The sequence below is a fragment of the Polypterus senegalus genome, chromosome 12, assembly GCF_016835505.1.
Source record: "Polypterus senegalus isolate Bchr_013 chromosome 12, ASM1683550v1, whole genome shotgun sequence".
Lineage (NCBI taxonomy): Eukaryota > Metazoa > Chordata > Cladistia > Polypteriformes > Polypteridae > Polypterus > Polypterus senegalus.
Window position 1 is genome coordinate 126,645,690 of NC_053165.1, and position 13,759 is coordinate 126,659,448.

At 41.3% G+C, this 13,759-nt stretch overlaps 1 protein-coding gene across 1 annotated transcript in view; it reads left to right on the plus strand.

Annotated features, from left to right (window-relative positions):
* Positions 1 to 13,759, plus strand: part of crtc3 (CREB regulated transcription coactivator 3) — a 218,072-nt gene that overhangs the window by 169,156 nt on the left and 35,157 nt on the right. Inside the window, exon 10 of the mRNA XM_039773390.1 lies at positions 13,031 to 13,248. Coding sequence (XP_039629324.1) covers positions 13,031 to 13,248 — 218 coding nt within the window. The remainder of the gene's footprint in view (positions 1 to 13,030; positions 13,249 to 13,759) is intronic.

A 13,759-nucleotide genomic window follows, 5' to 3' on the forward strand; every position in this document is an offset into this window, starting at 1 on the left:
TGTATACTGTAACAAGATGAGTCAAAGTAGATTCGTACATTAATTGTAGGTTCTAACAGAGACTGCCCAAATGGGGGAAGATTTATGATGAGGGACCGGAAATGAAGAGTGATGCATGCTGGGAAGGAACCAAGATGAATTCTGGGATTGATGACGTCATCAGGACTCGACAGAGGGAGGGCAGAAGTGGTGATGCAGAATCAGGAAATGATAGCAGGATCTTGGCGGTGGTGCATCTTTCTTTCTGTAGGATAAAAGAGAGAGAGGTTAGTACTCCTCAATCTCCTCTGGCATGTGCGTTCATGCTCCCGTTTAGGTCCTTCCGTGGCCCCCTACTCGCACGTGCGTGACATGACCCCCCGCCTCAGACCAGACCCATCGGGTCGGGCGGCCCGAACCAAGAGGTTGTGAATCCAGGAGAGGGCATCGGCGTTGGCTTGAAGGGGACCTCGATGATAAGTAATGGAAAACTTATAAGGCTGAAGGTCCAAAAACCACCCGGTGACTCGGGGGTTCGACTCCTTATGAATTGCCATCCACTGTAAAGCGGCATGGTCCGTCACCAGAGTGACCTTGCAACCTCAGATGAGTCACCGCCCACTTAATAGCCAAGGCCTTCCTCTCCACAGCCGCATACCTGGTCTCCCGATCCAAAAGTTTCCGGCTTAGGTAGAAAACGGGGTGTTCGACACCATCGATGCTCTGGCTCAGCACGGCACCCAGGCCTGTGTCCGAAGCATCGGTCTAGAGAATAAAAGGTAAAGAAAAATTAGGAGTTTTCAAAATAGGTGCCGAAGTCAGGGCCTTCTTCAAGTCACTAAATGCCTGTTCTGTCTTGTCGTCCCATGCCACATATAAAGGAGCCTGTTTCTTTGTGAAATTAGTCAAAGGCGCTGCCCTTTCAGAGAAACAGGGCATAAACCGGCGGTAATACCCCGCTAACCCCAAGAAGGCTTGCACCTGTTTCTTGGTAATCGGACGGGGCCATTCCAAGATGTCTTTTATTTTGGAACATTGTGGTTTTATTTGTCCTCACCCACTAGGTAGCCTAAATATTTGGCCTCCTGTAATCCAAAGAAACACTTGCGTGGGTTAATGCGGAGACCGGCTTTCGCTAGTGTTGAGAGAACCTTAAATATCTGCAATATATGTTCCTCCCAGGTGCCGGAATAAATGACTACGTCATCAAGGTAGGCGGCACAATAGGACTGATGGGGCCTGAGCACTCTGTCTACCAGACGTTGGAAGGTCGCAGGTGCCCCGTGCAGTCCAAAGAGAAGGACCTTATATTGCCAATGTCCACTAGGGGTACTAAAGGCAGTTTTTTCTTTTGCAGATGCTGCTAAGGGAATTTGCCAGTACCCTTCGGTCATGTCAAGAGCAGTCAAATATCGGGCCATACCCAATCTTTCAATAAGGTCATTGACCCGAGGCATTGGGTAAGCATCGAATTTGGAAACCTGGTTCAGACATCTAAAGTCATTACAGAATCTCCAAGAGCCATCTGGTTTAGAAACGAGGACGATAGGGCTGGACCATGGACTGTGACTTTCTTCAATAATGTCCAGGTCCAACATCCATTGGATTTCCAGCTCTACCTCTGTGCGTTTAGCCTTCCGGGAGGCGATAGGGTCTTTCCCTGACTACCACCTCGGGTTCTGTAATGATATCATGCTCAATCAGCGAAGTACGGCCAGGTGATTCGCTAACTACCTCAGGGACAGCTAATATGGTTTGCTCTAACTCCTATCTTTGTTAGGTTGTCAGCTCCGGACTGAAGTTAAGAGCCGACTTGCCTGCGAAAAGGGAGAGGGCCATCCCGGAGAGCGGAATTTCTTCCCTGATTCTCCATGGCTTTAATAAGTTCACGTGGTAGACCCTCTCGCTCGGTCGACGATTTGGTTGTTTAACCAATAATCGACAAGCCCTTTTCTTTCTTTGATCTCATAAGGGCCCTGCCAATGAGCTAATAATTTAGAATGGGATGTGAGCACAAGCACCATTACTCGATCTCCCTGGTGAAATTCCCGGAGTACTGAGTTCCGGTTGTAACACCACGCTTGCGCTGTTTGAGCATGTATCATATTTTCTTTTAAAACAGGTCGAATTTTAGTTAAGACATATTCCAATACATTAGTAGAAGGAGGGGTTTCGTCTTCCCACCCTTCTTTTACTATATCCAAAAGTCCATATAGGAGCTCAAAAGGGGAAAAACCCGTGGAGGCCTGAGGCACCTCCCAGTAGTCAAAAAGCACGAGAGGCAAAAGCTGGTCCCAGTTCCTACCATCCGCGCTGACTACTTTGCGCAGCATCTGTTTAAGTGTCTGATTAAACTGCTCTACCAACCCGTCCGTTTGCGGATGATAGACAGACGTTTTGAGATGCTTAACACGGAGTAACTTGGCCACCTCCCTAAACGTATCTGAAGTAAAGAGAGTACCTTGATCCGTTAGGACTTCTTTAGGTATTCCCACTCTGGATAAAAGAAGGACTAATTCCCGTGCAATACTTTTTGTATTAGCGGAGCGCAACGGAACTGCCTATGGGTATCATGTCACATAATCAACCATGACTAATATATATTTATGGCCACGGCTCGAGGGTCCTAGGGGTCCAACTAGATCAATACCGATCTGCTCAAAGAGAATATCAATTAGGGGAATTGGAACAAGAGGAGTGCGGTCCCTCCTAGGAATCTGACATACTGTATCTGACACTGGGCAGGACTGGCAAAAGCGCCTGACCTCCTCATTTATTCCAGGCCAATAAAAGCGGAGTTTAATTCTCTCTAGTGTTTTTTTGGCCCGAGGTGGGCATGAGCTAGTTCGCAGACCTCCCGTCAGAAGGTCTTTGGCACTAACAACAATTTCCGAACCTCACCCTCGTGACTAGCGACCCGATACAACAGATCGTTATCCAAAACAAAGTAGGGCTCCGGTGGCAGGGAACTAGTTGCCAATTGGCCATTAATAGACACAACAGCATTTCTGGCGAACTTTAGGGAGTCATCATTCCACTGCTCCCGTCTAAACGAGGTGGGTGTAGATCTAAATTGATGATCCATATTATCTAAAGGATCAACAGGTCTTGATAAAATATTAATTTTATGGCTTGGGCCTTCCCCTTGATCTATTTCCGGGATTGGGTCCGTCGCCTGAATATTTTCCTCCATCAGACCTACGTCATCACTGTTCGCCGGTAAGCACGGCGTGGGGGCCGCGGGGCGGGTGTCCTGTCCCTCCATAATAACACCCAACTTGGTTATAGGAGTGGTTTTTAGTCTACCGCGGTTAATCTGAGACCAATCATGTCCTAAAATTACAGGAAAGGGAGGTTCGGGTAACACAGCTACAGTCAGCTGTTAAGTTTCCCTCCCATGAGATGTAACAGCGAGCGGACTTATAAGATCTGGTCTTTCCATGCACACAGGAAACTTTTGTATAGTGCCCAAGCCACTGTTGCGGTAGAATAAAACAGCGAGCTACAATGGTAATGTTTCTGTCGGTATCAAACAAAGCCACAACCATATGCCCGTTCACCAACACCACTCCCAAGTTCAGAATTGCCAGAGGATTAGACAGAGCACAGTACCTCTCACTGGCGGCCCAACTGCAGTCCATTGGTTCCACATTCCCCATGTTTAGAGGACAGGCTGGCAGCACATGTCCGGCCTCACCACACTTGAAACAGCGCGGTCCGGCCGTTTTTTCTCGGAGTTTGGAGGAAGTTTCCGCAGCGCGGTGGGAGGGCTCGGGGGTAGCAGCGTGTCCCTGTCGAGCACCGTGAACTGGCCTTTCCAATCACCCGGTTCAGTGCACCGCGAGTTGACGCTCCAGAACATCTAAGAGACCCTTCATATCTTTGAATGGATGTCTTCGGACCTGCTGGGCGAAATAGCTAGGTATGGCATTAACTAAACCTTCACATGCCACTTGTTCAACCACTCGGCGTGCCTGTGGTCCTTTTGGCCTTAGCCAGCAGCCCATCTTACCCCAAAATTCAAAAGCTTGAGGTCGGGCAGGGCGATCAGGGTCAAATTGCCAATTCCTTCATTCACTCGCCTGCTGGTCCGAGGTAATGCCGTAGCGGCTGAGTAGTTCAGCTTTCAGGAGGTCATAATTTGCGGCTTCCTCCTCAAGGAGATCGTAATAAGCCCGCTGCGCAGCCCCCTTCAGGTACGACGCTAATATGGACACCCACTCCGTCCGTTGCCACTGATTCCGGATGGCGGTGCGTTCAAAAATCCCCAAATACAATTCAATGTCGTCCGCCTCGGAGAGTGGAACGATAGGATGAGGTAGTGGTCAAGGCGGATCAGGTCTTACTGCTTCTGCTGAGGCCAACCGGGCTTTGGTATCCTCCAACTCGCGTTTGGTCGCGGCTTGTTCGAGCTGCAGAGCTTGGATTTGGGCTGCCATTCCTGTCAGTACGGAGTTAACGTCCTGTCCTTCAGACATTTTTCGGACTTTCTGAATCCTGCCGACTACGCCACTGTAATAAAGAGTCCACACAAACATAAAGGTTTGGGGTTTTCTGGCCCCGTATACTGTAACAAGATGAGTCAATGTAGATTCATACATTAATTGTAGGTTCTAACAGAGACTGCCCAAATGGCGGAATGGGGGAAGATTTATGATGAGGGACCGGAAATGAAGAGTGTTGCATGCTGGGAAGGAACCAAGATGAATTCTGGGAATTCTTAGGTCCTTCCGCGATCACAATTTGTTTGTCTTTCTCCACTTTAAGCCCCTCTGGAAGAACCCCAAACACAGCTGTTAATGGGTTAGGAGGGATTGTGAGTCCAAGGCTGTCTGAGAGGTAATTAAAAATTTTTGTCCAGAATAATGTTAATTTGGTGCAGGCCCAGAACATGTGACCCAGTGAGGCTGGAACTTGGTTGCAACGTTCACAGGTTGGATCATGCCCTGGAAACATTTTGGAGAGTTTTAGTCAAGACAGATGTGCTTTATATATAATTTTGAGTTGTATAATTGTATGCTTTGCGCATATGGAGCTCGAGTGAATTCTCTGCATTGCTATTTTCCACTCCTTTTCTGATATATTAATTGAGAGATCTTTTTCCCAGTGTCCTCTTGGATCTTTGAAAGGGAGGGATTGTAAAATGATTTTATATATTGTAGAGATGGAGTCTAAGTCCTTAAGATTGAGCAATATTTTTTCCAGCATGGATGAGGGTGCAAGATGAGGAAAATCTGGAAGGTTCTGATTTAAAGATAGTGAAAGAAATGTGTAGCTGGAATGTTAAATTTGGATTGTAATTGTTCATAGGATGCAAAGACGTCTATATAAAGATCTCTAAGCAAGTTAATTCCAAATTTTTTCCAGATATTAAAAACTGCATATGTTTGTGAAGGTTGAAAGAGGTGGTTCTCTTGCTGAGGTGCCACAGATAGAAGCTTCTCCATCTTAAAATGCTTTCTACATTGGTTCCAGATTCTAAGTGAGTGGAGCGCAATTGGGTTATTTGTATATTGCCGATAACGTGTGTTTATTGGAGCACAGAGCAAAGGAATACAAAGAAGTACTGCAAGATTTTACTTCTATTGCGGTCCAAGCCTATGTATGTTCTTCTATTTGTGTCCAGGTTCTTATCGCCTGTATATTTGCTGCCCAGTAATAAAACTGGAAGTTAGGTAGAGCCATGCTGCCTTCTGCCTTTTGTCTTTGTAGGGTCGCTCTTTTGATGCGTGGATGTTTTGAATTCCAAATAAATTAGGTTATTGTCTGTCTGTCTCCGAGTTTTTTGCATTCGGAACTGACATTTTCTGCTTTTTCTTCAGCACTGGTAGCTAAATTTTCGGCTAATTCAATCCTAGTCATAAATTTCTCCTTGAGATCCTCCAATTGATCAGTAAGCATTTCAGTTTTACCCAGCACCAGTCGCATCTCCACTTGCATTTCTTGTCGCAGCCTTTCATTTGCCTGTTGCAGCATCAGCCGCTGCGTTTCGTTTGCTTGTTGCAACTCCTGCCGCAGCGTTTCGTTTGCTTGTTGCAACTCCTGCCGCAGCATTTCATTTGCTTGTTGCAACTCCTGCCGCTGCGTTTAGTTTGCTTGTTGCCATTCCTGTTTCAATGCCAGCATCTCCTGTTTCAATTCCTGTTTCAGTCTCTCATTTGCCTTTGTCTTTGCTTTCTCGTTTGCCTTCTCGGTTTTCTTTATATCTTGTATGTGTTCAGCGAACATCACCTGCAGTGTAGACATTTCAATTGTGCTTTCTTGTACCATAGGTGAAGCGTCAAGCTCTACTGTAGCCGGTGTCCCCGCTATTCCCGGCTAGCATGGAGTAATTGAGATCACGGACTGTAAGGCCTTTTCCAGTTTCAGGTGTTCTCCGATCGGCGAGCTATCGAGATCTGCACTCACGATCGTACATTCGCTCCCCTTTTCACTCTCAGCCGGCGATGATGTAGCGGACCTTGGTCCCGAAGAGTCTATACTTTCGCCCAGTTGATCCAGGCTTTCTCTGAAAGGCCGTATCTTGAGCTAGGGCTTGCTGATCTTAGCTTGGGTGCAGCTTTAGTTTTCGATTCTTTCGGACCCCCTTTCTTGCTGGCCATGTTTATATATACTTACATATATACTGTAGCAGTCTCCTTGGGTTGAATAGATACAGGATATCTCAGGATAATAAGCAAATAAGCTCCACTTCAGACGTCCATCTCTCGCATCGGACAAGACCAACTCGAAATTTAATGGGGGTTTAAAGTAATTCTCAACACAACAAAGCCAAACTTGTCCTCACGGTAATGATATCTTGCACTGCCACCTGGTGGAATCTTCCAGATTTCCATTAAGTACACGTGCTTGTGTAGCTGTAGCGTTCACAGGAGCATGTGTCCCGTTAAGTATAAACTCGGTCTAAGACATGGGGAGCCAGGTGAGGAGAAGCAAGATGGGTATTATGTGCTCGCTGTTGCTGGTCTCTGTTAAGACTCTTGCAGCAGAGTTTTGAATCAACTGTAGCTGTGATAGAAGATTAAAAGCAGCACCTGCCAGCAGGAAATTACAATAATCGATGCGGGATGTGATAAAAACAAGGACAAGTTTCTCAGCATTAAGAAAAGAATAGGAATGAGCGAACAAAGTATATGTTACGGAGGTGAAAGTATGAACGTTTCTTAATGTGGTTTATGTGGGTGGAATAAGAAAAGGGGGATCAAAAATGACACCAAGATTCCTTGCATTAGAAGAAGGTCTGATGAGATCACTGTCAAGGGTGACTGAGAAGGAGCTCATTTCCTTAAGCTGCACTTTGGTGCCAATTTGTAAGAGTCCAGTTTTGTTGCAATTTCATTTTAAAGAGTTCTTCTAGGTTTTAATTTCACTTAGGCAAGTTGTGAGCTGAGGAAGCCCTGATGAAGTTTCGCTTTTGACATTTAAATAGAGTTCAGTACCATCTGCTTAAAAATGATAACCAAGTCCATAGGTACGAATAATATGACCTAAAGGGAAGCATGTAGATGCAGAAGAGCAGAGGGCTCAGAACAGAGCCCTGAGGAACTCCTTGTGTGACCAGCACTGAGCTGGACTTGCTGTTGCCAAGACTAACAAACTCTTATCGGTCACTCAAATAGGACTTAAACCACTGGAAAGCAGTTCTCCATTCTGGACAGTAGAATGTCATGTCTGACAGTGTCAAATGCTGCACTAACGTCTAACAAAATTAATATACTGGTTTGTCCAGAGTCTGCTTCCATAAACAAATCATTAGTTACCCATAGCTGAGCAGTTTCACATCTGTGCTTTGCCCTAAAAACCAGACTGAAAGGATTTGATCAAATTATTAGAAGTTAAGTAATTGGTGAGTTGGGAGGCTACAATGTACACAAGCAATTTTTACAGAAAAGGTTAGTGAGAAATGGCTGAAAATTGTTAAGATTTTTAGCATCAAAACCAGACTTTAACATTGGGATTTTAAAAGTGACTGGCACAAAGCCAGTGTTAATGGGATGTAGGGATGTATTTATTATTGTTGTAACAGTCAGGATTATGTTGTGAAGGCAGGATTTAAGAAGTGCGTTGGGGATGGGGTCCAGGTAGTGGGCCTCATCTTACAAACCAGCTCATTAATAAATTCTGATGTGACTGGTGAAAATTTAGAAAAGGAGCTGGAAGACACTGAAATAATTTACGTTAGTTGAATTATTTAGATTTTCAACTTTATTTCGGAGAAAGTGAAGGAATGTTTCACAGACTTTGGTAGAGGAGGTAATTGGGCCAGATACAGATTGAAGTAGTTTGTTAACTACAGAGAACGAAACCCTTGGGTTATAATGGGCAATTTCTATTATTCTGCCATAATGTGTGTTCTGTGGTAGAAATTTAACATCGCATTAAAGAAAGAAACATCATCTAACAGGACAATTCAGTAATCGGGCAGGAGAAAAGTTGTTCATTGTATCTTTTAATTACTCCTCTGCAAAATGCCTTAGAGTGAGCATTCTCCAAAAGTAGTCCATTACAGCCTGGTCAGAATAATCAGAATGGTCAAAGAGAACAAAGAATAGAGCTTAATTTTATAAACTACTGAATTTACATATTTTGTCAATCAGTGCATACATTTTACTCTGGTTGGTTTACTGGGTTACACCCAAATGATTTATATAAAATAAAAGTCTGTTATATTCTGGTTCTTCTCATACCTTTGAGTTGTGCCACCACCCTTGAAATTTCTGTGGATATAACAATTGTTCATTTTCGTTTATAGGGCAGCTGCTGATTTCTTAGTCATCTTTCAATACATTTTGTATATTACATCAACCTTTCTTTTGGTAAATGATTTTCTTGACCAGCTCAGTATTTTTCCTAAACCAGTTCTTATATTTCAGTGTACATTTTGTGGTTCACTTGACCTTTATCTGGTTTCCTGGTGTGCCAGAACAGGTTTCTGACATTTATTAAGCCTTTATGCTATTTCTTTAAGATGAATGCTATGTTACCCTAAAATTATTCTTCCATAGTTGTTGGCTGCAGTTAATGCATCCATGTATGCCTTTTGATGGTCAGAGAAAGCCTGAATGTACACAGTGAGGCCAGTCTTTCGTGACATTATCTCAAGGTGTCAGCCAGCTGCTTTCATAGACAGTAACTCTGAATTGTACCATGAAGCTGAGTGCTTAAAGGAAACACTTCTTGTGCTTTAAAGGAGTTGTTTTATTTAGTGCTGAAAGAAGGGCTGTGTTATAATAGTCAACAAGACTACCTAGTGTTGATAGAAAAGGTGAAGACAGAAAAAGATCAGAAATAAAAATATCTGTCCCTCTATAATTGTTAGTTCTAAGGTTTCTGAAAGAATTTTGACATATAGGGAGAGGTAATGAGACAGTGAAAAGTATTGCTTTATGATCAGAGAGTCTAAAATCACTGCTATAAGTGTTGCTAACAGATCAGACAGATGTGCAGTTCAAGTCCAATATATGACCACAAGTTGTATCAAGTTAAAACTTGCAAGGATAGGAATTCATTTCTCACCTTACATGTAGTAATGTCAATATGGATGTTGAAATCGCCAAGAAGAATGACTCCCTGTGAAAGGAGACTTAAGTGGGTTAATAATTCAGTCAAATCAGATAAAAAAGACACATTGTATTTTGGGGGACGATAGAGAACGAGTAAGACAGGACATGATTTCATTATTAGCTTAAGAGCCAGACACTTGAAAGACAATAGGCAGTCAACTGGGACTCTTTTGATGTTTACTTCAGTTCTATCAATTATTCGACTCCTCCTCCTTGTCTTAAGCTGTGAGGCTCTGAGAAGTATATGTATCCGGATGTTTTTGCCTTTATGAGAGATGTAAAATCATTAGGTTTTTGCCAAGTTTCTGTTAGGCAAAGCATGTCAAGGTTGGAGTCTGTAATGAATTCTGATAGCACCAGCGCAATGCCATTAAGTGATGCAATATAAGTTGTCAAGGTTTCATTGTGGACAGATCTGTGATCAGAGTTTATTTTACCAAATTGCAAATATGGCACGCTGACACTCCTATTTGCATAGCCATGAATACGATGGTGAATTCCTGAGAAAATGCCATCATTGAACTTTTTATTTGCAGCCCAGCGGTGGCGGTAACCTGACCCACGATGTAGATATTTTGGGCGACACACAATACCAGGTCATTCCAATCTGACCATTTGTTCTGGACAAAATGTTTAATATGAAGGAGTTTGTCATAAGATTATTTTACCATAGTACAGAACAATACCTGATAGTAGCAAAGAAGCAGTACAGCAGAGGAGGTGAGCCGGACAGGTTGTACTGGCGCAGATAAGCAGCAATAGTTAAGCAGCAGAAGCATAGTAGTAGATATTACAAGATGCACATGAAGATACCAGAATTTGGAGGTTCCAATGTTACAGCCACATATACCTGTATATAATATATATTATATACAGTATATAACAATAATGTACATCATTGAATCACACGTCAGATATTTGGATGAATTTTGTACATTTCTCTCATATCTGAAAGGCTTGTCCTCCTTCACTGCTTTTATTTGCTCACACATCATCAAGATGCACTGCATTGTCTCTGCCTTTGGCTCGATGTTGCAGGAAAGAATGCAGTGACATTTGGCTTTGTATTCTTATTGCTTTGTGTTTGGCTTACCTCACCTACCCATCAATAATACCATGTATGTCTCATATATTTCATATTAATAGAATACTGGGTAGTCTTGATATGTGTGAGTGAATAAAATCCTTGAAATTAATGTTGTGGTTTTCTGTGAGAAGATGCAATAAACTCCCATACAGTTCTTCAGATCAGTAGGCTTACAGGTGCAGGTTATCCTATCTATTAAAAGGTAACACTGTTTGTTTTACTTTAACGATGTCAGTGAGGGTCAGTAGGTGGTGTACATTTTACATATAAATAGTAGATTATATCTGCAATCCCAGCAGACCCAGGCGAATTGCACTTCTGTTTTACCACTGCTTTGATGGACACACATCTGTCTGTGACATAGTGGAAAGCAGTGGCTGTTTACCCTTGTGTGGATAATTTCAACACATTGATGACTTGATTTTCTTAGAATCTGTGGCTATTTTGTTATTCACTCATCTTTACCATGGGTAAATTCCAGGTTCCAGCATGCTGTGCAGCCACTGTGTGCATTACTTCCATTTTCAAAATGCCATTTCTGTTTTTGCTATTTCCATTGTGAAGTTAATTTCTGTTTTCCATTTTTATCAACTTCATGCTATCTCTTTTTAATTTTAATTTCACACTATTATGTTTTATTAGTAATTTCACACTCCCATTTATTTAAATTTCATGATTCCACTTTTTATGGATGACTTCAAACTCTCACTTTTTTGTTTCATGCTCTCACTTTTTATTGTTAATTTTACACTTTTGCTTATTATTGTAAATTTCACACTCACTTTTAAATCTTAATTTTTTGCTCTCAGCTTTTAATACTAAATTCGCACTCTGGACTTGTATTATTAATTCCATGCTCTTTTTCATTATTTCATGCTCTCAAATATTATTATTAATTTGATGCTTTCACATTTTTATTGTTAATTTCACATTGTCATTTTTTGTTGTTAATTTGATGCTTTCACTTTTTATTTGTTTCATGCTCTCACTTTCTAAAGATAATTTCACACTCTTACTTATTAATGTTAATTCCACACTCGTTTGTTTTGTGTTTTGCCCTTGAGGGCCATTGTACACACAGCACCTTATGTCATTCTCAAACATAAAGAAAAAAGACCCCACAATAGAATATTGTCTGTTATTTTATGTCATCTATTTGTTAGGCATGACCATCCTAAGAATGCTGAGCCATGCCTCCTACTTGTCCTTTAGAAAAACTAATTAATATACAAATATACCATTGAATGACCAGATGGAACCTATTGTCAGAGATAAAAATCAATAATTTCTTAGACATTAACCTAATCAGATAAGAATGCTGAAACAAAGACAAACTGTTAATTCTTAAACAGGTCAAACAATTCCAGTAATGTCAGTTTAGCAATTCAGTCACTTGACCTGCCTCTGCTCCAATTGGAAAACCAAAAGAAATGTAACCAATTGTATCATAAAGGTTGTAAGTCACCTTGGATAAAAGCATCAGCCAAATAAGTAAATGTAATGTTTCTCCAACCAGCAGTCTATAAAGTTAAGCAGTTAGGAATATTGGCAATGTCAAATCGGCCGTGTGTGTGTGTTTTTGTGTTCACCCTGCAAAGTTGTGCAAGGGTTGTTCCTTCCTGTAACTGTTGCTTGCTAGGATAATCTCCTGCTGCCCCCTGTACTGGATATGGAGGTTTAGAGAATGGATAGATAAATCAATGAATACTACACGTGAGACCCCAGGTTTCCACTTGACTAAGTTTGGTTTTTCATTTTGCTGTTGTCAGTACAGTTTATATAGCTTTTACTTCTTCATACATCTGAGGGAAGCCCTCGTGTTGTTTATGCTCTCCAAATTCTTTAGGTGCAAAGTGGAATACATCCACAACTGGCTGCTTGACATTGTGATACAGCTCCCACTCAGCTAAGGGATACAAAGCCGTACAAATTAAAAATTAAATTAGCTTAGTATATTACTCTTAGATTTGCTTATTGTCTGACCTGTTTTACTACTATTGTTAAATGTAGTTAAGAATCTCATTGTACTCAGCATACACATCAGTAAACGTGAACTACTTTTTACATGGTTGCAAATGTAATAATGCTGAAGAGTGTAAAAGTTGCTTTAAAAATCTGCAGAAGGATGTGAACCCTTTTTTATCAAAGAATGCTATTTTTTCAAGGGTTAAAATTGACATAGCTATAACTTTACTGCAATTATTTATGAGGATATTGTAACATGAAGAAAATTGTGTAGTGTTAAGTACAGTCAGCCACATATTTGAATTTTATTTTAAAGTAACTTCATGACCTATCCAAACAGCCAGCTGTTCAGATAATTTGTACAAATATAACATGTATTTTTCTGTAAAGAAATATTTCAAAGTAAAGTCCTTGTTTTCTGTCTCTTTTGACACAGTGTATTTCCATCCATGGACCAGAATATTGGACTCTCCCATTTCCAGGGGACCTTAAATAGTGGTGGATCACTTCCAGATCTGACAAGCTTGCATTTTCCCCCACCTCTACCCATCCCATTGGACCCTGAAGATGTTAGATATCCCAGACTGAGCGGTGGGGACAGCACTGGCAATCTGCCTTCTGCTATGAGACAGCTTGGCTTTGGAAACTCTGAAGGTTTGTTTGCTAGTGTTTAGGTGTAGGAAACACATGATGTAACAGATTGAGAATAATTTTGTATGATTTACAAGATAGGTTAATTATTATTAGACTTGAAACGATTTCTTGGATAATAGTTTTGTGTTGAGTGTTATACATTGATAAACAAATAAATGATAAATATTTTACAATATTTTTAAAAACTTAGAAAAATAATTAAATTTACTTACCATTTACAAATTAAATGACATGTCAACACAACATGCTCAGTATAAAACTTCAACTTAAATATATGTAAGACTTAAAAGTTACATTTATAGTTTCCTAAATGTATAATTCCCTAATGTTTATGGAGTTTTTCCATAGCAAAATTGTGCAGTAGTAAAATGTTTAGTGTCAGAATAGTCTCAGCACTTGAAGGTGATGATGCAGAGGAAACATTAGAAAATTTTACTTTGGACTGTTTTGAAAAGGTTAAGATATTACCAGAAGTCTAAAGTAATTCTGTATGTTTCAGTCCAAATCTAAA